The sequence below is a fragment of the Chiloscyllium punctatum genome, chromosome 2, assembly GCF_047496795.1.
Source record: "Chiloscyllium punctatum isolate Juve2018m chromosome 2, sChiPun1.3, whole genome shotgun sequence".
NCBI lineage: Eukaryota > Metazoa > Chordata > Chondrichthyes > Orectolobiformes > Hemiscylliidae > Chiloscyllium > Chiloscyllium punctatum.
The window spans coordinates 112,753,040-112,776,624 of record NC_092740.1 but is presented as its reverse complement, the minus strand read 5'-3'; the positions used below and the strand labels follow the sequence as shown (position 1 = coordinate 112,776,624).

Below are 23,585 nucleotides of genomic sequence, written 5' to 3'. Positions count from 1 at the left end.
ACACCTGGTGGAAGATGGGAAGCTGACAAAGACAGCACAGAAATATTTGACTCTTGAGATTACAAAGTATTAGGGTTTCAAATGAGTTGCTTTAGTGGCCATGCACAAAATTCACTAAAACCATGTATCAAACACTATAGATGAATAAGTTGCATTCACAGGAAAGGTCTGTTCTACAGCCATGTTGTCAAGACCATTTAGGATCTTTCACACTTTAGCCAAGTCACTCTTCACTCTTCTAAAGCCCAGCCTTTCCAATCTTTCCTCAGAACTCAACCTGCTCATTCTACGTGTCTATGTAGTAAACCACCAGTGAATACTTAAAACGCGTGCACCTTGTCATCCTCATGTAATTGAGTTTTTAAATTAAACAAGTTGGGAGTTATGGGACTAGCTAAAAGGTGATAATGATGTAGTGACATACAAACATCGTTTTCTATCTCTGGGTGGGAGCAGTGAAAAACACATTCAGCAGGAAAATGCTTAGGACTTTCTAAGAAACACAGTAAATAACGGGCAGCCAAAAATTCTCCAAAAGGTGGCTTTACTTCAGTGGAAGATACATCATTGCAGATTTTTTATGCACAGTAGTCAAAATAGAGACAAGGAAGATAATATAACCTCATCCCTCAATGACTACTGACAAAAGCAAGTCAGCATATGATACCTTCCAATGAGTGAAACTAACTTCTCACAAAATGGTTCTGCTGCATAATATTTAATGTTTTGCTCCACAGGCATATTTATCCATAATAAGCGTTTTACACAAAGCCCAGCAAAAATAAATCTTAAAACTAAAACAGAATGAAAGTGCACACACGATAAACCAACACACTTTGCCAACTAAATAGCTCAGGAGGGTCACAATCCACATTGAGACGGAGTACCGAGTTCAAATTCTTGCCATCAAGGTCACGAAACAGCGTAAACTAGGGGACGACATCATTTCAACTTTAGATAAAAATGGACAGAAAAGTACTTGAAAATGGTTCACAGAACTCGGATCAAAAGTGGTACAGAATGAGAACAAGGGGCATGTGTAATCAAACTCTGAGTGCTACATTGAGAAACCTGAGAAAGAGCCCATAAAACGACATTACAATCCAAGTTAAATTACATTGACACATGCTTCCCAAAGCACAAAAAAATCCTCCAGCATGAATTATTGCAGTAAAAAGGTGAAATGAACTTCAGCCACATACTTTCTGGATTAATCAAGCCTTGTGCATCGCAAATTAAAGGGCCTCAGCTACGAAAACAACTGCTGTGAGGAAGGGTCATGGGAACTGAAATGTTAACTCTGCTTTCCCTTCACAAACACTACTGGAGCTGCTGAGTTTCTCCAGCAATTTCTGTTTTTGTTTCAGACTTTCAGCATCCTCAGGTCTTTGTTTAACTGCCTCTCTCTCTCTGTTCTCTGAACTCAAGTGAACTTTAAACCTGAAGAAACAGCTGCTGTAAACTGTGACCTCTAATTGATAAGTCAGAGACCTTTATAAGCCAATCAGACACCCTTTGTCTCTTGCAAATCCGTGGAAGGATTTGGAAAAGGGAAAGAAAGAAGAAACCTTTTGTCAGCAAGAATCAGCTCAACAGGTCTTTTGAACAAAGGTCACTGAACTGCTTCCCCAGTTTCTCCCATTAATGCTTTTCTTTCTCTGTCTGTCTGATGGTGTGTATGCTTGTGCGAATAAGGGGAAATTTATAAGGGGCTTAAAGTTTTAATTACTAGCGTTACTTACCTATGGTTTATAACAGTTTACCTGTAAATAGCATTTAATTACTTGTAATAAATAATAATTCTTGGTGGGACAGAAGCTTGGTCCAGATCTTCTATCAGCCCGGGTCTGATAATCTAGTAAACTGTGAAATCTTTGTATACTTAAATCTTTAACTTTTGGGAGTAGTTGGGTTACTTTGCAGTGCACTCTCTCAGTGAAACACAAGAATAGTGCTGCGTGTGATTCAAAAAAAGCAGATATATTGCCTCCCCACAGCATTCCAATTTTAAGATTCGCCTCTTGTTAACTTTGTGTGCTCACTCAATGGGATCTCGGACTTCCTGGAGCTCCACATCTACGGCATCAACAATCTTCTACTTCACCACAAGCTTAGAGAGCTCACCCAGCTCAGTGGTCAGACTTCCTCCACCCTTGCAAGAGCTTGTCCCCAGTCCCCTACTTCTCTAAACCCTATGATCTCAGAGCGTGCAAACCCAATCTTAAGACTCGTCCTGGTCCTCTTGCATATCTGCAATTTCCAAGCATTCACCTCTGCCAGTCTCTGGACTTCTTACACAATTTACCCTCCCGCCCCTCCAACCTTCCTTCCCCATCACAGTGATCTCTTACTTACCTGGGATCAGCTGCCCTGCTACTGTCTCGACCAATGGGCAGTCAGCCTCTCAACGAAGCTGGCTAGTGGGCAGGAAAGCTGTGGAGAAAACGTAAGAGAAGTCCTGCAGTTCATTTCTGCAGGACATTCAACAAACCCGTGAGTCTTGATTTCCCAGTCGAAAGTTCTGCCCTTGCTGGCTCCACAGCCGTGAATAAATATTGGTGCCAGTGGTGTTGAAGTACTGATGGTTGTTACATCTCTCACTGGTGGCGGTGATGAATCAAGAGCATTATAAACAGCAACAGAGTTCACTCACTGACACAACAGTTAAATAGTGCTGATACAAGTGTCATGATTTTCTTGAAGTGCAATGATTACACAATCAATTTAATCCCCTTCTAATGACTGGTTTGGAGGAAGAAAGGGGGAATTTAATTAGCCTGGAGGATGGCAGGTCCTCACACTGCCTTCCTGCCTCTCCCTTGATTAGATGATCTCACCCCACTGCCAATTGAGGCTCTTAATTAGGGAATTATCACTGGTACATTCAGACCACCTACACACATATCCACACTCATAATAACACATATATAATATATATATTATATATATACACACACACACACACACACACATACACCACATTGGTGAGAATCTTCTTCATATGAACACAATTAATACAATTACGTTATAAATTTGTTTATCAAGTACAGTCTTCCGCGATTAGAGTGCATCATCTCCCACTGAAAAACCACATTTTCACTTAAAGTTAGCAAGTGTAATTTATGATTTGGCCATTCGTTGCTGAGCCTCTCAATGGGCTGTCAATTTAGTTGAATTAATTTAATTCAGCTTAATTGATTACAATTTAAAATAACATACAATATAGACAAACAAAGTAATGATGAAAAACATCAAAGTTCCTTGATAATAACACTAAGAGAATCCAGAAACATTTCCTCAAAGTTTGATCCTGCTTGTCACTCTGCTCTCATGACTGAGTGCAGGAAAACAAACTGGACACATTTAGTTAAATGAATCATTTCATTACATACACTTAAGTATACTTGTACAGTCACAAATTAACGCAGAAAAATCTGTTTTTTATGTGTTGCATAACCTGCTTACCTCACTTATACATCTATTATCTAACAGGCCAATACACTGGGCTTGCTATTCTCAGGAAAGTAAAGTGCTGCTGTGCCAAACCTAATCACAAACAATTGAGTCTAATATAATACAGATCAGTGTACCGCGAGTCATTTACATTGGGAGGGAGGACCTAATGACTCTTTTTACTGTCTCTAAGTTTCATTTCATTTACTAAAACAAGTTTCCTTTATTTAAACAGTAGAGACAAATTAAGACCATCGCTAATACAGCAACATCATCCCAGTTGAGCGAAGGAGGCACAATCATTCAATTAACTGTGCTTCCCTGTTTGGACTGAGCATACCCAGAACAAGAAATCAACCAGAAGCCATCATAGATGGATCTCGTTCCAGTAGGCTCAACCCACCTTTCTTATTGGCTCACCTTTCAGGAGGGCAGTACTCCAGTAGCAGCTCACCTCCAATGGCGTGGATTCTATTGCCAAACACAGAAAGACATGATCCCTGACCCTGGAGAGGAGTTGGAAAGAAGCCATTTCTCAACCTGGCTGATGCAGGTCCCTCATGTTTGGGAGTTGAGGTGGGGAGAGGAGGGTCTCTTGTGAGTTGCAAGGTTTCCCAAGGCCCAAGTAAAATAGGGATGGAGCGTTTGGAAGGATAGGTCCCCTGTCTCAGTGGTTTAGCTGGAATATGGTCCACTTATAATGGCCTTTCACACTTGGACACCTCCACCCCAAAATATGCATAACATCAGACTTCCATTGTACTTTTAATTTATCTTCTGCATGCCATGTTTTGGGAATGTTTTAAAGGGATTTCTTCATTGTAGCAGCTACTCCCACTGAGAATTGGTAGCATGAAAGCCTAGGACAAGAGACTGAGGGACACATGATCATATTGAAAAATGGAAAACATTCTTCGAGAAAACAATGCCACCCTGCTGTTGGTTGCTAAAATGTAGAAAGCAAAGCATTGGAAAATATCCAGGAATGTTAGCTTAGAACTTCCATCTTGAATCCCTGACAATAGGCCAATGAACCTCAACCAAGGTGAGAAGGTGTAAAACCTGAAACCTCAGTTCTGAGGAAGGGTCACTTGACCTAAAACATGAACTTTGATTTATCTCTAAAGAAGCCGTCAGACCTGCTGAGCTTTACCATCAATTTCTATTTCTGAACTTGAAATGTTGCCTCCATTTCTCTCCATAGATGCTGCCCAAACTACTGAATATTTCCCACCTAGTCTGCTTCTACTTTACTGCGAAACCCAAAACTCCAACAAATAACCAAGCACCTTTGTCAACTTACCCTTTGCTCCCCTGAAAACAATTTTGTAGAAAGCTTCCAGCCGCTTGGCCATGTAGTTTGCATTTAGAATGGCAATCTCAGAAGCATGCTGAAGTCCGTTTGATCCCATCAACTAGGTGAAGAGAAACAGCATTGCAAAAATCACTGCAGCATCGTTACCATTTCAGCAGAAAAATAATTTTGGACTTATGATTATACTCCAAAAGCCAACAATCTATCAACACAACTTTATCACTTCTTACCCAAATACCTTTAAAAAAAACTTATGAATCACTCTCACCATTTCAGAGGAGATCTGATGAAATCACGGAATGCAGCAAACAGTTTTGGACCTTTTATCGAAGTAAAGATTACTGCCATTGGAGGCAGTCCAGAAAAGGCAAACTGTACCTTAACCAGATATAGAACATAGATAGTAGAACAATACAGCACAGGAACGGATCCTTCTGCCCATGAGGTTCTGCCGAACATGACACTAAATTATACTAATCCCTTCTGTCTGCCCTTGGTCTACATCCTCCATGCCTTGCATATTTGTGTGTTTATCTAAACGTCTCTTAAACATCCTATCAAATGGACGGACCGTCTCGTGACGAAAGACTGAATAGATTTGCCTATACCCGTTTTGAGTTTGGAAGAATGACAGACAATCTTAATGAAGTACACAAGATTCTTAAGGGACTTGATAACAAAGTTTTTGCAGAAATATTCTTTCCCTTTGTGGGAGAGTCTAAGACCAGAGGGCATAATCTCAGTATAAGAGGTCACACATTTAAAGCAGAGATGGGAAGAATTCCTTCTCCCCGTGGGTCGCGAATCTGTGGAAATCTTTATCACAGAGGGTTGTCAAGGCTGGGTGGTTAAGTATAATTAAGATTAAAATAGTCAGACTTTTAATCAGGAAGTGAATCAAGGGTTAGATGGAGAAAGCAGTAAAGCGGAGTGGAAGATTATCAAATCAGCTGCACTCTCACTGAATGGTCAGGCAGGCTGGATACTGTAAATTACCATATATTTTATGGTCCTATAGCCACATATACTGTGCAATGCTGGTTGTGAAATAGTGCTTCAAATATATTGGGTTTTAGAGTTATGTCTCATTGCTGTAGGTCAATTCCAAAGCATTTGGTTAAATTCCGCTAATGCAACAAGATTTAAGAGCAAACTGCAGTAGTTTTTTTCTATATTCATTCATAGTTGCAGTCAAAATTAGCTAGGTCAGCAGTTTTTGTTCAGCCCTAATTGCCTAGACGATTGTTAAGAATCAACCACACTGCTGTCAGTCTGGAGTCACATGGAGGCCAGACAATGTAATAATGGCAACTTTCCTTCCCTAATGGAGTTTATAGTGAACGAGATGGCAGTAGTTTCATGGTCACCATTTTTTAATTCTAGATTTTTATTGAATAATTCAAAATTCCACCATCTGCCATGGCAGGATTCAAACCCAGATCCCCAGAACATGATGCACGGTGGCTCAGTGGTTAGCACTGCTGCCTCAAAGCACCAGGGTCTCAGGTTCAATTCCAGCCTAAGGTGACTGTGTGGAGTTTGCATACTCTCCTTGTATCTGCGTGGGTTTCCTCCAGGTGCTCCGGTTCTCTCCCACAGTCCAAAGATGTGCAGGTTAGATGCATTGGCCATGCTAAATTGCCCATAGTGTTAGGGACATTAGTTAGAGGGAAATGGGTCTGGGTGGGTTACTCTTCGAAGGGTCGGTGTGGACTTCTTGGGCCGAAGGGCCTGTTTCCACACTATAGGGAATCTTTTAAAAAAAATGACCTGGGTCTCTGTATTAACAGTCTAGTGATAATATCACTAGGCCATCACCTCCCCCTATTGCACATATCCCTAGCCCCTGTTCAACTTTTGTTTCAATAGAAAAGGACAGTTGACTAAATATGTTTTCCATTTTTAATTTCTTTTAATGAGCTTTTAACTTTTATCAAATATTTCTGCGATATGAATTCAGGTACCATGGCAGGAATTCACGGTACAAAGTACAAAATCTGGCAATAACTGGACCATAAAATCTCAGGAAATTTATGACACTCAGTTTACGATGGACATTTCTGTTCAGAGTACGGATTGCAAGATTGTCCTTTGTTTTTGCCAAGAATAAGGGAAAAAAAAACTAGCAATTTCCTTGAAGCAGTACTCATTTTATCAGAGAAGATGAAACGGAATCCTGATTCATGCATGTAAACAGAGTTGCAGTTGACTTCCAGTGAGGTTACAGTAGTGCAATACAAGTAACACAAAAAGGAAGAAGTGCTAGATCACAATTCAAACTCACAGACTGTCAGTCTGGCACTGAACACTGGAGATTTACATGGAATTCAAAAACTGCCAATCAGCCCATTACACGTTTTTCTCCGAAAGCACAATGCCTAATCCGAGACAAAGATTCAAGCAAGCCTGTAAAATTAATCTACCTTCACACCAGTTGAAACTTTCAAAATTTTGCTGGCTCAGATTAAAACTCTCAGCAGGTTTTAGAAACATGTCTCTCAATTTAAAAGGCTGAATAACTTAAAATGCAAATACCAGAACATGACTGTAAGATTTCATGTTCTCTCAGTGTCTGCATGGGGTTTCCTCTCACAGTTCAAAGCAGGTTAGGTGGATTGGCCATGCTTAAAGCGTCCAGTGATGCGCAGGCTAGGTGGATTAGATATGGGAAATGTAGTGTTACAGAGATCGGGTATGGTGCGGGTGAGTTTGGATGAGATGCAGTTTGGAGCGTGCAGACTCGATGAGATGAAAGGCTTCTTTCAGCACTATTCTATGTCTAATTGCAGAATTACTAAGACTTGGTTAAGATCTTTAGGACTAGCCCAACCTACTCCAACTATTTTAAGTACTTGTGTGTCCAACAATTCTTTTCCTCTACAGCTATACCCACTCTTTTTAAACAATTCAGTGCATACTGATACAATAAAATTAAATAATATCTCTAACAAACGTGAGAGTCTTAGTTGGTTCATTCCAAAGCTTGATACTCATCTAATAGGTCAGGCACAATCAGCACTTTGTGTTTTGAATGGCTCACTGCAAGAGCTTTAGTGGATAGATGCACCAAAGTACCTAAATAAAGTAGTGTCATCAGAGTCATGTACATTTCATTGCTGATACAGCTGGTCTCAACTAGGATACATAATTCCAAATGATCCCGATTACTGGAGTCAAAGGTGTCTATGTCATAGAAAAGAACACCTTTCAGCCTATTGAGTCTGTGCCAGTCAAAACAAGCACCTAACTATTCCAATCCCTTTTTTCAGCACTTGGACCATAGCCCTGTATGTCTTGGCATCACAAGCGTACATCTAAATACTTAGTCACAGACATGTGCAGCACAGAAACAGGCCCTTTGGTCCAACTCATCCATGCCCACCAGATATCCTCAATTAATATAATCCCATTTCTGCTTCTATCACTCTCATAGGCAGTGAGCTCCAGATTCCTACCACTTCTGGATTTAAAAAAGTTTCCTCACATCTCCTCCAAACATGAATGGCAAACGTGTATAGGTCTTTTTGATCTATACATCCTTGCTTACTATGATCTGTTTGTACTGTACAAAATTAAAGCTTTTCACTATACAGAAGGTTCTTCAATAACATGGTTGCGTTCTTGTGCAACCCTGTGTTATAGAAAAATTGTGCTTTAAAAACAGCACTTAAAATGTGGCACTGTAATCACATTACAGCCAACACACATTTTAAAGATTCACGCTGTAGAAACAGCGTCCCCAATTTGTCAATTGCGTTACAGTGAATTTGCATTGACGACATGTGAATTATAACAAAACCACCCGAACCACATGACAATTAATCAACCAAACCTTCTGCCCTTACCTAAAATCTTTGTCCCCGACATTGATCCCTTTACCAAGGGAAAAACTTGCTTCCTGTTTACCGTATCCATGTCCCTCATAATTTTACACATCTCAATCAAGACTCCTCCCCCACCACCCATGTCTCCTCTGCTTCAAGGAACATAACCCCAGTCTGTCAGATCTCTTTTCATAACTGGAACTCTCCAACCCAGGCACATTGTGGTAAATCTCTTCTGCTCCCTCTCCAATACAATCAAGTCCCTCCTACATGGAATCCAATATGGATTCCAACACTGCACACAATGCTCTATCTGTGACAATGATCCCAATTCTGGTCAAGGTTCCTACTCTTTATTGCTATCTAGTGACTCCTGGTTTATCTGTGCCATTATAAACATTGGGTTCATACAGGGTTAGTTTTGACTGAAGAGCTGATTTAAATACTGCCAGTAATGCCTACTCCAAACCGATCTCTTAGCTCTGCAATCATTAGCACTCCTTTTTCATCTTGTTCTGATACCCGTGATCTCTAGTCTGCCACACCCTCTGACCTTGTCTCACCTGCTCCTCCTCTCCTTTATTCTACCAAGAAAACCCATCATATTTCCAGCTCTCTTCAGTCCAAAGAAGTAACTTTGGACTCAAAGCATTAATGCAGCTGCTCTCTCCACAGATACTACTAAACCTGCTGAATTTTTCCAGCAGTCTCTACAGAATCTTGCACTGAATCATAGAATCCCTACAGTATGAAACCAGGCCATTTGGCCCAACAAGTCCATACAAACTGTCCAAAAAGCATCATACCCAGACTCACCTCCCTATCTGACCCCTGTATCCCCATATTTCTCATGGCTAATCCACCTAACCTACCCATCCCTGATCACTACAGGCAATTTGGCATGGCCAATCCACCTAACCTACACATCTTTCGACTATGGGAGGAAACTGGAGCACCCGGAGGAAACCCACACAGACATGAGGAGAATGTGCAAACTCCACACAGAGTTGCCCAAGGCTAGAATTGAATCTGGATCCCTGACACCAACCACTGAGCCTCCATGCCACCCCATGGATTTGACTACGATGGTCTTCCTTGTTCAATAGCTCAAGTGACATTAATTTTGAGACGAGATGCTTGAGTAAAGATTTGGAGGTCCATCAGGGCTTCCATTGAAAAGGTTCATAGGACAAGGAGGGGAAGTAAACTGGGACATGGAGCAGGAATTGGGGAGCTGCCAATTGACTTCAAATGAGAATGCCAGCCTGCAGACTGTTCTAAAACAATACACAAATGTGAGAAGCAAATGCACATTGTTTTCCACATGTTTCATGTTCTATTGAGATTGAGTTATACAAAATAAACATCCAAGATTACTCTGTACCTTAATGTAGGCCAGGGAGATTGGCAGGATGGCACTAGAGCCCCAAGGGGCAGCACTGATCGTACCCAAAGGACGAGCATCACTATCGGATACTGGAGGGATCACTGGATGACTGGGCAAGTATGGAGCAAGGTGTTTCTTCCTAAAAATATATTGTAGAAAAAAAAATTACTTTTGCCAAATACGATTGTCAAGTTTGCCCCTCAAATTTTATGAATGGCCCGTCAGGACAAAGCTCTTAATGTTACATTTTTAACATATTTCACCATGGATACTCATCTATTCCTCAAGAGCCTTATAAACAAATAAGATGCATTTTTGAGAACTGAGTTGAACAGTGCGAGTCTTGACAGCTGGTTTCTGGTTTTCCCTGCTTTGCTTTCCAAACCGATCTCTCCAAAACCAAACATTGGTACTTTGGCAGTTCCGGGAGGTAACACAGAGAAGTCTGAACCCTGCCTGATTAATCAACCCAAAGTTCCTGAGGCCTTATTGCCAGAGACCAGCGAACTCAGCAAAGACACCAACACCTTCCTTGCCTTTGAATGTCTCAACTTTATCAACAGAAGTGCACGGATTTTGCTTTTGTATCAATAAATTCTACACAAAAAAGTAAAGCCACAATAATTAACAAAAATAATTTCAACTGTCATATTACTAATTTATTACAAAGAAAAGATGGAATTTCTAAAGCACTAGGTAGTCTTTTAAGATGCGGAGTGGAACTGAGGTCCCTCTGCACAACAGATGGGACAAGGCAGATTGTGATCATATGTTTCATGGTGTGGGATGATGCACAGCCACAACCATGTTGCTCCTCAGCTTCTATCTGGGGAGCAGCTAAGAACATTGCCCATGATTCAGCTAAGCACTGCCCACTCTCTCTGAAGGGAGTTTGAATCTAGGAAGGCCTGTTGTCCATCAATGTTGAGGTGTTGGTATTTTTATGCTACATGTGTCTTACAACTTGATCCATTTGGGATTGTGGGGCTTGTATCAATCACATGAATATTACCTGCTGGTTCTCACAATGGCTGGCGTGAATTTAAATGCTTTCTCCCCCCAAATTCTTGATAATGAGCAGCCAGGCATTCCTGATTTCCTTCAGATTACAGAACCCATTGGTACTATAGAGATTGGCAGATGGGATAATGTAGGGCAGCACAAGGAACAACTCATTGGAGTAGTCTTCACAATCCCTGACAGTCTGCATGGCGCCATTTAGCAAGGAGTCTATGACCCTTTTACTTCTTGCCCGCTGTTGAGGAGAAGAGGTTGATGGGTGAGGCCTAGGTATTTTGAATGGGGGTGAGGGCTGCCCTGGTAGTGCCTGTTGCTCAGATCGAACACGGTCATAACTGTCTTGTCTGGATTGGGATGAAGGCACCAGGCCTGGAAGTAGCATTTCACCGAGTCTAGGTCGCTGGTGGGCATCTGACTGGAGTTCTACAGCATTGATGTCTGCATAATCAATGTTGTATCATCTCTACAGACAAATCCAGGATTTGATGCATGGCATATTTGCTGCATTGATGATGAAAATAACCATTAACTGAGAGTCCGTGTTCGATTGGTCCCATCAGCAAGATAAATGTGGATGTAACAACTTAGTAAGGCACTGAATCAAACTTAGTACACTTTCTGAACTAAATTTAATGCTTTATTAAATGCCAGTTAATCTCCATTCAGTGAAGTGTTCAAGAGTTGACCACCCCGTGGAATATATCAGTCTTATTTCTTTGCCCAGACCGCAGAATACAATATTTCTGGGTTTTCCTTGAAATTACCAATAAAAACAAAGTCGATTAACGACCTATAACGTCCCAGTGGGTTATAGAGGAACATATATAGTTGCAGTAAGACACCAAAAGATGTCCATGTGTTTTGGACTGCACTATGTTAAAAGAGTCATGGCCATCTTCAATAAAATTCCTTTATGCACTGCAAAAGATCAGCATCCCGAGTCAACACAGTAAGCAAATAAACAATTTAAACCTACACTCCAATTGGTCCCATGCCAGGTCCTCCTCCTCCATGAGGAATACAGAAGGTTTTATGCAGGTTTAAATGAGACACGTCAGATCCATAATCACCAGGACGACAGAGGCCCACCTAAAGGATTACAGTGTTAGGGGAGTAAGTACCATAGTCATTGTATCAGAACACTCAAAAACACATTGCTATTTCATGGAGCAGGGCATGGGATAAGGTAAAGTGAGCAGTGGACAATTTAGTGTAGATTTATCAGTGTGTGTGTGTGTGTGTGTGTGTGTGTGTGTGTGTGTGTGTGTGTGTGTGTGTGTGTGTGTGACGCTAGATTCCCACTTTATAAAGGAACGATTAACCTCTACTTCACACCTTCCTTTCCCTGAAAGCAGCAACTGAGGCTGTAATTCAAACCCTGTGGAAGACAACTCAGTGGCTGCAAACTGATCTCAACATAGCTTTTTAGCACACAAAAAATCTCATAATGATATTTTAAAACATTCTCTGGTTAAAAGGCATATTTAAATTGATTGTGTACAACTCAAGATTTTGATGGTAGTATGCAATTCCATCATGAACCTTACCTCTTCCCTATTAGAAGGGTGCAATATGACAACATTCTACACCCCAATTATACCGCTGTAGTTGCTGCACTGGGCAACTATAATTACACTATGATTTTATAATGCTGCTGAATGAAGAGAAGCAGAAAACCATCTAGGTGTGCTTCTTTCTGTGCAATGAGCACCCTTCAACAGTGATTGACAGCCATCTGAATCTCAAGCACCAGGAAGGATCTGGCTAGTCCATCAAGCCTATTTGAAAAGACAGTGTATATCTAACTTTCAAAACAACACTGGCAAAAGGTTTGCAGTATCTGACAGGTAAAATATACTTTCCAGGTAGCCCCACTCCCTTTGACAGGTATTGACAGGTATTCTGCTTTAAAATGGAAATGGGACCAGATTCCATCCACCAGTTTTAGGCATTTGTTATGGCATTTGTAACCACTATGAATAATCGGCTGGCCCTCACAAACTGTTGGTGGCTTCAGCTCTGAAAGTTGTTCACTGATCCAAAAACAATTCAAACACTTAAGATGGATGGTTTGGAGTACTGTTGAACAAGAGGTGGGGTAGGATAGTGACAGTTAAGGGGCCTTAAAATAATACTGGTAGTTGGGCTGCTGTATTAGGGAACTGTGGATGATATTGAAAAGTGACTGAGGAGAATTCTAGGAAACATTGGCTCACTCATTACAACTGAGAAGAGGATTACTTAGGCCTGGCTTTCAACACAAGGAAGACCATCCAACAGAGGGTGGCAGCATGTAAAAGGGAGGTAGGCTCTAGTGCAAGTGGTCATTTTGGACAAGGGCTGTGAGGTCAAAGTGTGGGCTTTGATGAATGTTGGGCTTTGCCAAGGAGAGCGAACAGCCTTAGGGTACAGCAAGGTAAGACCTTACCTTTTATTTGAATGCAATAGTTACTACAGTTTGTGGAGGGAATGCACTTCCTATGAGATGTGAAAGATAAGGGAGAGGTCAAATATCCCTGACAATGTCTGCAGGAAGTCTGTCTACCTGCAGCTCCTCTCAGACCGCATGGATCATTTGAAGCAGCAACTGGACTCATTGAGGAGCATACAGAAGGCAAAACGTTTCCAGGATGTGGTCACAACAAAGGTTCAGCCAGATGAATGGATGACAGTCAGGCAGGCAGATAGCCACAGGGACTCCTGCACTATTGCCCTCTCCAACAAGTATGCTGTTTTGGATACTGCTGGGGAGTGGTGGTTGGGATGGAATGGCCTCTCAGAGGAAAGCAACAATAGCAGCCAGGTTGTGGCACCACTATCAGTTCTGCTGTATAACTAAGAGGGTTGAAGTCTAGGCGAGCAGTGGTGATGGGAGACTCTCCAGTCAGAGGCACAGATAGCCATTTCTGTGGCTCAGGTGAGACTCCAGGATGGTGTTGCCTCCATGGTGCCAGGAGAAAGTGAGGACTGCAGATGCTGGAGATCAGAGCTGAAAATGTGTTGCTGGAAAAGCGCAGCAGGTCAGGCAGCATCCAAGGAGCAGGAGAATCAACGTTTCGGGCATGAGCCCTTCTTCAGGAAACCCTGAAGAAGGGCTCATGCCCAGGAAGCCCTTCCGCCCTTCTTTGATTCCTGAAGAAGGGCTCATGCCCGAAACGTCGATTCTCCTGCTCTTTGGATGCTGCCTGACCTGCTGCACTTTTCCAGCAACACATTTTCAGTCCATGGTGCCAGGGTCAATGTTGTCTCTGAGCGGGCACAGGACATTCCAAAAAAGTATGCTGTGTAGTGCAAGGGCTTGGTCCATATTGGTACTAATGACATAGGCAGGAAGAGAAATAAAGTGCTGGAAAGGGAATTTATGGAGTTAGACAGAAAGTTTAAAAGCAGGACCTTGGCTGACTGTAATCTTGAGATTATTCACTGTGCCTTGTGCTAGTGAAGCCAGAAATAGGAAGATAATACAGTTGAATGCATGGCTAAAGAGCTGGTGTAAGAGGGACTTGTACAAGAAGGCCAGATTGCACCTAAACCAGACGGGCATCAGTATCCCTGCAGGAAGGTTCACAAGTACCACTTGGGAAGGTTGAAACAGTGTGGCAAAGGGCTGGGAACCAGAGCAGTGGGTTAGCATGTGGAGCGACTTAAGAAAAAATAAAGGTTAAGTCAAGTATGTCTATGGGAAGAGCAGCAGTGCCAGATTAATGAACACAGCAGGACTGGCAATCTTAAGAGTATTCATTTTACTGCAAGGAGTATAACAGGTAAGGCTGATGACCTTAGAGCCTGAATTATTACATGTTATAGCCATCACAGAAACTTGGTTGAGAGAAGGGCTGGACTGGCAACTCAATGTTCCAGAGTTCAGAAGCTTCAGGTGTGATAGAGGGATGGAAAATTGGGGAGGGAGTTGCATTACTGATGAAAGAGAATGTCACAGCTGTACAAAGAGTGGACATCTTGGACAGTTCATCCAGTGAACTGGATATTATGGGTAGATTTATAAAATCATGAGGGACATGGGTAAAGTAAATAGACAAAGTATTTTCCCTGGATATTATGGGTAGAACTCAGGAATAAGAAGGTGCAATCGTTAAGATGGGGTTATACTATAAGCCTCCCAATGGCAAGTAGGTGGTAGAGGAACAAGCGTCGGAGGCTGAAGGCTGATCTTATAAAGATTTATAAAATCATGAGGGACATGGGTAAAGTAAATAGACAAAGTATTTTCCCTGGGATGGGGAGTCCAGAAGTAGAGGGCATAGGTCTTGGGTGAGAGGGGAAAGACATAAAAGGGACTGAAGAGTCATAGAGATATACAGTATGGAAACAGACCCTTCGGTCCAACCCGTCCATGCCGACCAAATATCCCAACCCAATCTAGTCCCACCTGCCAGTACCTGGCCCATATCCCTCCAAACCCTTCCTATTCATATACCCATCCAAATGCCTCTTAAATGTTGCAACTATACCAGTCTCCAGCACTTCCTCTGGCAGCTCATTCCATACACATACCACCCTTTGTGAAAAAGTTGCCCCTTAGGTCTCTTTTATATCTTCCCTCTCTCACCCTAAACCTATGCTCTCTAGTTCTGGACTCCCCAACCCCAGGGAAAAGACTTTACCTATTTATCCTATCCATGCCCCTCATAATTTTATAAACCTCTATAAGGTCACCCCTTAGCCTCTGACGCTCCAGGGAAAACAGCCCCAGCCTGTTCAGCATCTCCCTGTAACTCAAATCCTCAAACCCTGGCAACGTCCTTGTAAATCCTTTCTGAATCCTTTCAAGTTTTACAACATCTTTCCGACAGGAAGGAGACCAGAATTGCATGCAATATTCCAACAGTGGCCTATGTCCTGTACAGCCGCAACATGACCTCCCAACTCCTGTACTCAATACTCTGACCAATAAGGGAAAGCATACCAAACGCCTTCTTCACTATCCTATCTACCTGCCACTCCACTTTCAAGGAGCTATGAACCTGCACTCCAAGGTCTCTTTGTTCAGCAACACTCCCTAGGACCTTACCATTAAGTGTATAAGTCCTGCTAAGATTTGCTTTCCCAAAATGCAACACCTCGCAGTTATCTGAATTAAACTCCATCTGCCACTTCACAGCCCATTGGCGTATCTGGTCAAGATCATGTTGTGATCTGAGGTAACCCGCTTCGCTGTCCACTACGCCTCCAATTTTGGTGTCATCTGCAAACTTACTAACTGTACGTCCTATGCTCGCATCCAAATCATTCATGTAAATGACAAAAAGTAGAGGACCCAGCGCCGATCCTTGTGGCACTCCACTAGTCACAGGCCTCCAGTCTGAAAAACAATCCTCCACCACCACCCTCTGTCTTCTACCTTTGAGCCAGTTCTGTATCCAAATGGCTAGTTCTCCCTGTATTCCGTGAGATCTAACTGTGCTAATCAGTCTTCCATGGGGAACTTTGTTGAACACCTTACTGAAGTCCATATAGGTCACATCTACTGCTCTGCCCTCATCAATCCTCTTTGTTACTTCAAAAATCTCAATCAAGTTTGTGAGACATGATTTCCCACGCACAAAGCCATGTTGTCTATCCCTAATCAGTCACTGCCTTTCCAAATACATGTACATCCTGTCCCTCAGGATTCCCTCCAACAACTTGCTCACCATTAACATCAGGCTCACTAATCTGTAGTCCCCTGGCTTGTCCTTACCACCCTTCTTAAACAGTGGCACCACGTTAGCCAACCACCAGTCTTCCGGCACCTCACCTGTGACTATCGATGATACAAATATTTCAGCAAGAGGCCCAGCATTCACTTCTCTAGCTTCCCACAGAGTTCTAGGGTACACCTGATCAGGTCCTGGGGACTTATTCACCTTTAACCGTTTCAAGATATCCAGCACTTCCTCCTCTGTAATATGGACATTTTGTAAGATGCCAGCATCTATTTCCCTACAGTTTACATCTTCCATATCTCTTTTCACAGTAAATACTGATGTAAAATACTCATTTAGTATCTCCCCCCTTTTCTGCAGCTCCACACAAAGGCCACCTTGCTGATCTTTGAGGGGCCCTATTCTCTCCTTTGTTACCGTTTTGTCCTTAATGTATTTGAAAAAACTCTTTGGATTCTCCAGAATTCTATTTGCCAAAGCTATCTCATGTCCCCTTTTTGCCCTCCTGATTTCCCTCTTAAGTATACTCCTACTTCCTTTATACTCTTCTAAGGATTCACTTGATCTAGCCTGACTATACCTTACATATGCTTCCTTCTTTTTCTTAACCCTCAATTTCTTTAGTCATCCAGCATTCCCTACACCTACTAGCCTTTCCTTTCACCCTAACAGGAATATACTTTCTCTGAATTCTTGTTACATTCTTTCTGAAGGCTTCTCATTTTCCTGCCGTCACTTTACCTGCGAACATCTGCCCCCCAATCAGCTTTTGAATCATTTTAACTGTGAAAAATTGCAGAGGGACCTGATGTCCTTGTGAGAATAAATCACAAAAAATTGGTTTGCACGTGCAGCAGGTAATTAAGACGACAAACGGAATATTAATCATCATTTCCAGAGGGATGACCTTTTAAGATAGGGAGGCTATGCTGCAGGTGTAAGGGTGCTGGTAAGGCCACATCTGGAGTACTATGTACAGTTTTGCTTTCCTTACTTGAGAAAGGATGTGCTGGCACTGGAGGCATTGCAGACAAGGTTCACCACATTGATTCCAGAGTTGACAGGGTTCACTTATGAGGAGAGATTGAGACTATCTTCATTGGAACTTTGAAGGGCCTACTCCTACTTTCTATTCTTCAATAACTCATGCATATTCCTGGAAACCCAGACTATTCCAGGTCTCCTGGTGCCAAACATCTCTTTAGCCTTCAATTTTAGCATGACTGAAATTGTACAAAGACAGTGATTTCACTTTGGCTTTCATTACCAAGCTGGACAGACATACACAAGTCTATGAAAGAACTGGCCCTCTCTTAAGACACTTTAACATTGCTCTTCATGCACCTCCAAGGTACTGTCAGCCAGTAATTTCCCCTGGCACAGGTAATAACAGCTATTCAGTGCAGACATGGATCAACAAAATGCCAGCCTCTGCTCAGTATGGTCTCTTACCTGTGCATTCATGTTTGCTCCATCCAGGTAAACTTGTCCCCCGTGATTGTGGATTAGCTCACACACATCACTAATGTTCTCCTCAAACACACCGTAAGTAGATGGATAGGTGATCATTATGGCAGCCAGGTTATCCTTATACTTGTCAACCTTCAATAAAAAAACTAAAGAAATTGAAGCTCATTTTCCATCTTTTGCAGACAAAGAAAATAGAGATTTTAAATTTGTTGAGCATTACTTTGTCACCTAGTTCAACTCTGCGATATTTAATAATTTAACTCAATTGTACACCCAAGTGTTTTTGTCAAACGAGGAAAGAGAAAAAAAAAAAGAGGTGGGGGAGATTTAGTGGAAGAATTGCAGAGGAGCGTAAATTAAGTTGAGATTGTGTAAGAAACCAGAGCTGGAGGAAGGCTATAGTGCAGCAGGACAGCACGGGGAATGGGACAGCATGGGGAATGGGATGGAGTCAGCTATGGAGGTTTTAAACACAATGAGAATTTTTTAACCAAATTGGGCACCAATTGATGTCAGCTAGCAGAGGAGTGATAGGAGAATAAGGCTTGGATCTGGGGCAGCATTATTTTGGATGGGTTCCCACTTATGGTGGTTGATAAGGGGTCATTCAGGGAAGCATTGGAATAGCTGAGTCTAGAAGCATGGAGAAAGATTTCAGCAGGAGCAGGAAAGGGGCTGAGGTGGACCATGGCAGACTGATGCTGTAGTGATATAGCATTAGATGGTCCTGGTAATGGAGAAGATACAGGTTCAGCTCAGGGCTAAATAGAAGAGTGAAGGTGGCAACAGTGTGGTTTAGGGAGAATAGCTCCTTGTGAGAGTCCAAAGGTAACGAGAAAAGTATTGAAGGTAGAAGTCACTGCTGATTCTCTGGGTGCGAATGAAGAGATGTAAAGGAAGCTGTCCCACCTGGCTGAACAATGGGAGAACAGGCTTTGGAGAGGGATGGTATTGTTAAATGTGTCACAGGCTGCAGGCCACGATAATTCATGAGTTTACTGTTACACAGGCTGTGACTTGTAACTTTGAGAAGAACCTTTTCAGTGCTTTCCCAAGACAGCAGAAATCTAACTGAGAATGTTCAAACACAGAGCTGCATGTAAAATGCACACAATTGTATCCTGGCTTTCAGCATTTATACAATGGTGTTTATGACCTTTGATTTTCTCCAGTCTCCACAGAGAAGCATTCTGCTTCCACTGGTTGCTTCTGTGCAAGAATCTGCAACATTAATAACGATCTGGGAGAAGCTGGGAAAAGCTAACATCACTATTCATTCTCCTGCACAACACCTTGTAAAGTTGTGCAATGCTTGTAATGATTTAGGAAACCTCTTCTTGTGATTTTAGCAAATGTTTGTTCACATGTGGTGAGTAGACAAATGACTAAAAAATAATTTGCACTTCTGGACTGTTCAAAGACATATGATATGTCGTCTTAAATAAATTTAGCACTCATTAATTTTTGCATCTCTTTTGTCCCCTTTGTTTTAAACACATTACTTAAAACTGCGGGAGTGGAAAATGATTGTGAATGAGTTAGAAAGTCTTACAGCTGAAATACATATTCAAGGTTTCAAAAAATCAGATCTTTGGATTATCAACCATTTCAATACAGTTGGATAGTAGTGGTGGTAATGTCCTAGCAACCCAGAGCCTCTGAACTCAATCTTCCCATTGTAATGTATGAAATAAAGTCACGGACTAGTGCCAGAAAAATTCTGAAGACTGCTGAACTATTGCTTCCAACTCAACTTGTTTGCTGATATTAAGACAAGAGAATCATTTCATCCTTACTTCCTCTGGCCTACAATTACTCCACACAAACCTCCCTTCATAGAATCCCTACAGTGAGGAAGCAAACTATTTGGCCCATTGAGTCCACACAGACCCTCCAAAGAGTAACCCATGCAGACATGGGAGAATGTGCAAACCGCATGCAGCTGGTTGCCTGAAAGTGGAATCAAACCTGGATCTCTGGTGCTGTGGAGGTAGCAGTGCAAATCACTGAACCATCATAGCACCCACCTCTTTTGAGGTGTCCCAGCCAACTATTCAGTTCAACAATCACTTATGAAGTCTCTACGTTTTTTTGAAAAAAAGAATCCACAGGATGTGGATGTTGCTAAATAGGCCAATGTTAATTCCCCATAAAGCAATTAAGATTCCACCATCTTGTTGTGGGTCTGGAGTCATATGTAAGTCAGATGAGGAAAGGATGGCGGTTTCCTTCCCCAGATGTCTCCTACTGTCCAGACAATCTTATATCCAACTGGCAAGCTCTCCCTGAATCTCACGTGATCTAACTTTACTAATCAGTCTATCAAGTGGACAACATTACCTGGGACTTCATCAATATCCATAAGGCCATCACCTCATCAAGTACAACACTGTCTTCTCACAGAAACAAGAAATGGGCAACAAGTGTAGCATTGGCAGTATCAGCCTTAGCCAAAAAATTATTAATAAAAATCACCAGTCAAAATGCAATCAGATTTAGTTTACAAGCAGGTGTGGAGAACATCCATTTCCTTGTACTGAAAGTTAATGAATTTTTCAGAAGGTACAGCAGTACTGAAACACAAAACTGGTTATTCAAATTTCACAGTATGGCTTCATCGCTGTCATTGTAACCCACATAAAAGTAAGCAGCTGTAACACTATAATAAATTATTAACAAATTACTTTTGCTCATTCATATCGATCTTGATTATTCCTTGTTTTTATCTCATCTTTATATGCTGTACTTTGCTTTCACTCTAACCACCATAATTATACAACGTGTCCTTTGACTCAAATAGAAATATTGAAATATGGCGATTACCTGTTTTACTATTGCTTCCCAGGTCACACCAGGATCTGTGTGCTTTCTGCCATCAGCACCCTGAATGCAGGGTAACATTTAACTCATGATTTGTCCAGCAAAGGAGAGCCACTACTCCAGCCCCTTACACCAATGGATACATTATAAAGTCAGCAGCTGCCTCTTGGAATTGCTAGTTTACTACACCATAGCATTTGAACTCCACAGTCACCACTACTGTCTCAGAGCTCACAGGCCCAAATCTTCGTCTGGGACCGCAACCCACAGTGTTGGGGGAAAGAAGCCTTTTTGTTCAATGATGTAGTCATTAGATGCAGAAGGAAGTCATTTGCTGTTAGAGTCCATCCTGATTCTCTGTACAGCAATCATATTCGCCCTTGTTCTATCTTTTTAGGCTAACAACATTACTACCATCAAAATACCCATCTGATTTCCTTGATCATCAAGAGTCTCTGCTTCCATTGCAGGCAGCAAGTCCCAGTGGGCAGCACGGTGGCACAGTGGTTAGCACTGCTGCCTCACAGCGCTTGAGACCTGGGTTCAATTCCCGCCTCAGGCGACTGACTGTGTGGAGTTTGCACGTTCTCCCCGTGTCTGCGTGGGTTTCCTCCCACAGTCCAAAGATGTGCAGGTCAGGTGAATTGGCCATGCTAAATTGCCTGTACTGTTAGGTAAGGGGTAAATGTAGGGGTATGGGTGGGTTGTGCTTCAGCGGGTCAGTGTGGACTTGTTGGGTAATGTAATCTAATCTAATTCTCATTGTGGGTGAAACAATTCTTGCTGACCACTGCCCTGGACCAATACCTTTATTGCCCCACTTACTATTCTCTTACTATGTCCTCCCATCCTCAAAGGTCAATACACGTGAACCCCAGGTATCTCTGGCTCTGCACTCTGAACTGCATCATTAGACATGCATTTCCTCTCTCCCTATCCCTTCTACCTCACACTTCTCTGTATTAAATTCCATCTGTCACTTGTCTGTCCATTGTGCTAGCCTGTCTATGTCCTTTTGCAGTCAGTCTATTAAGAACATAAGAATTAGGAGTAGAGTAGGTCATTCAGTCTCTCAAGCCTGCCCCAATATTCAACATGATTATGGCTGATCTTCTGCAAGCCTCAACTCTTGTTTTGTACCAGCTCAGCATAGTCCTCAACTCCCTGATATTTCAAACAGCTATCTAGCTCCTCTAAGTGTTTTCAGTAATCTAACCTCCACAAGTCTCTTTGGAAGTGAATTCCAGACATCTGTTATCCTCTGGATGAAGAAATTCCTTTGTAAGCCAGTTATTCTGTAATTATGCTCAGAGTTCAAATTTCCCCATTGGTGGAAACAACTTCTCAACATCGACGGTTACATGAAATGGTTAAAGGTGGATAAATCCCCAGGACCTGATCAGGTGTACCCGAGAACTCTGAGGGAAGCCAGAGGAGTGATTGCTGGGCCTCTTGTTGAGATATTTGTATCATCGATAGTCACAGGTAAGGTGCCAGAAGACTGGAGGTTGGCTAACGTGGTGTCACTGTTTAAGAAGGGCGGTAAAGACAAGCCAGGGAACTATAGAGCAGTGAGCCTGACCTCAGTGGTGGGCAAGTTGTTGGAAGGAATCCTGAGGGACAGAATGTACTTGTATTTGGAAAGACAAGGACTGATTACGGATAGTCAACATGGCTTTGTGCGTGGGAAATCATGTCTCACAAACTCGATTGGGATTTTTGAAGAAATAACAAAGAAGATTGATGAGGGCAGAATGGTAGATGTGATCTATATGGGCTTCAGTAAGGCGTTCGACAAGGTTCCCCATGGGAGACTGACTAGCAAGGTTAGATCTCATGGAATAAAGGGAGAACTAGCCATTTGGATACAGAATTGGCTCAAAGGTAGAAGACAGAGGGTGGTGGTGGAGGATTGTTTTTCAGACTGGAGGCCTGTGACCAGTGGAGTGCCACAAGGATCGGTGCTGGGTCGTCTACCTTTTGTCATTTACATAAATGATTTGGATGCAAGCATAAGAGGTACAGTTAGTAAGTTTGCAGATGACACCAAAATTGGAGGTGTAGTGGACAACGAAGAGGGTTACCTCAAATTACAACAGGATCTGGACCAGATGGGCCAGTGGGCTGAGAAGTGGCAGATGGCGTTTAATTCAGATAAATGCAAGGTGCTGCATTTTGGGAAAGCAAATCTTAGCAGGACTTATACACTTAATGGTAAGGTCCTAGGGAGTGTTGCTGAACAAAGAGAACTTGGAGTGCAGGTTCATAGCTCCTTGAAAGTGAAACCGCAGGTAGATAGGATAGTGAAGAAGGCGTTTGGTATGCTTTCCTTTATTGGTCAGAGTACTGAGTACAGGAGGTGGGAGGTCATGTTGCGGCTGTTCATGACATTGGTTAGGCCACTGTTGGAATATTGCATGCAATTCTGGTCTCCTTCCTGTCGGAAAGATGTTGTTAAACTTGAAAAGATTCAGAAAAGATTCACAAGGATGTTGCCAGGGTTGGAGGATTTGAGCTATAAGGAGAGGCTGAACAGGCTGGGGCTGTTTTCCCTGGAGCGTCAGAGGCTGAGGGGTGACCTTATAGAGGTTTACAAAATTATGAGGGACATGGATTGAATAAATAGACAA

General features: G+C 42.2%; 1 protein-coding gene across 3 annotated transcripts in view; it reads right to left on the bottom strand.

Annotated features, from left to right (window-relative positions):
* gldc (glycine dehydrogenase (decarboxylating)) overlaps positions 1-23,585 on the bottom strand; it is a 173,334-nt gene that overhangs the window by 35,001 nt on the left and 114,748 nt on the right. For all 3 annotated transcript variants that reach the window (XR_011962969.1, XM_072587326.1, XM_072587331.1), the window contains 4 exons: positions 18,118-18,267; positions 11,976-12,088; positions 9,977-10,118; positions 4,757-4,868 (listed from right to left, as the gene is read on the bottom strand). Coding sequence is in view for 2 of the 3 variants with exons in the window: in XM_072587326.1 (XP_072443427.1) it covers positions 4,757-4,868; positions 9,977-10,118; positions 11,976-12,088; positions 18,118-18,267 (517 nt within the window). In the remaining variant the exon portion in view is untranslated. The remainder of the gene's footprint in view (positions 1-4,756; positions 4,869-9,976; positions 10,119-11,975; positions 12,089-18,117; positions 18,268-23,585) is intronic.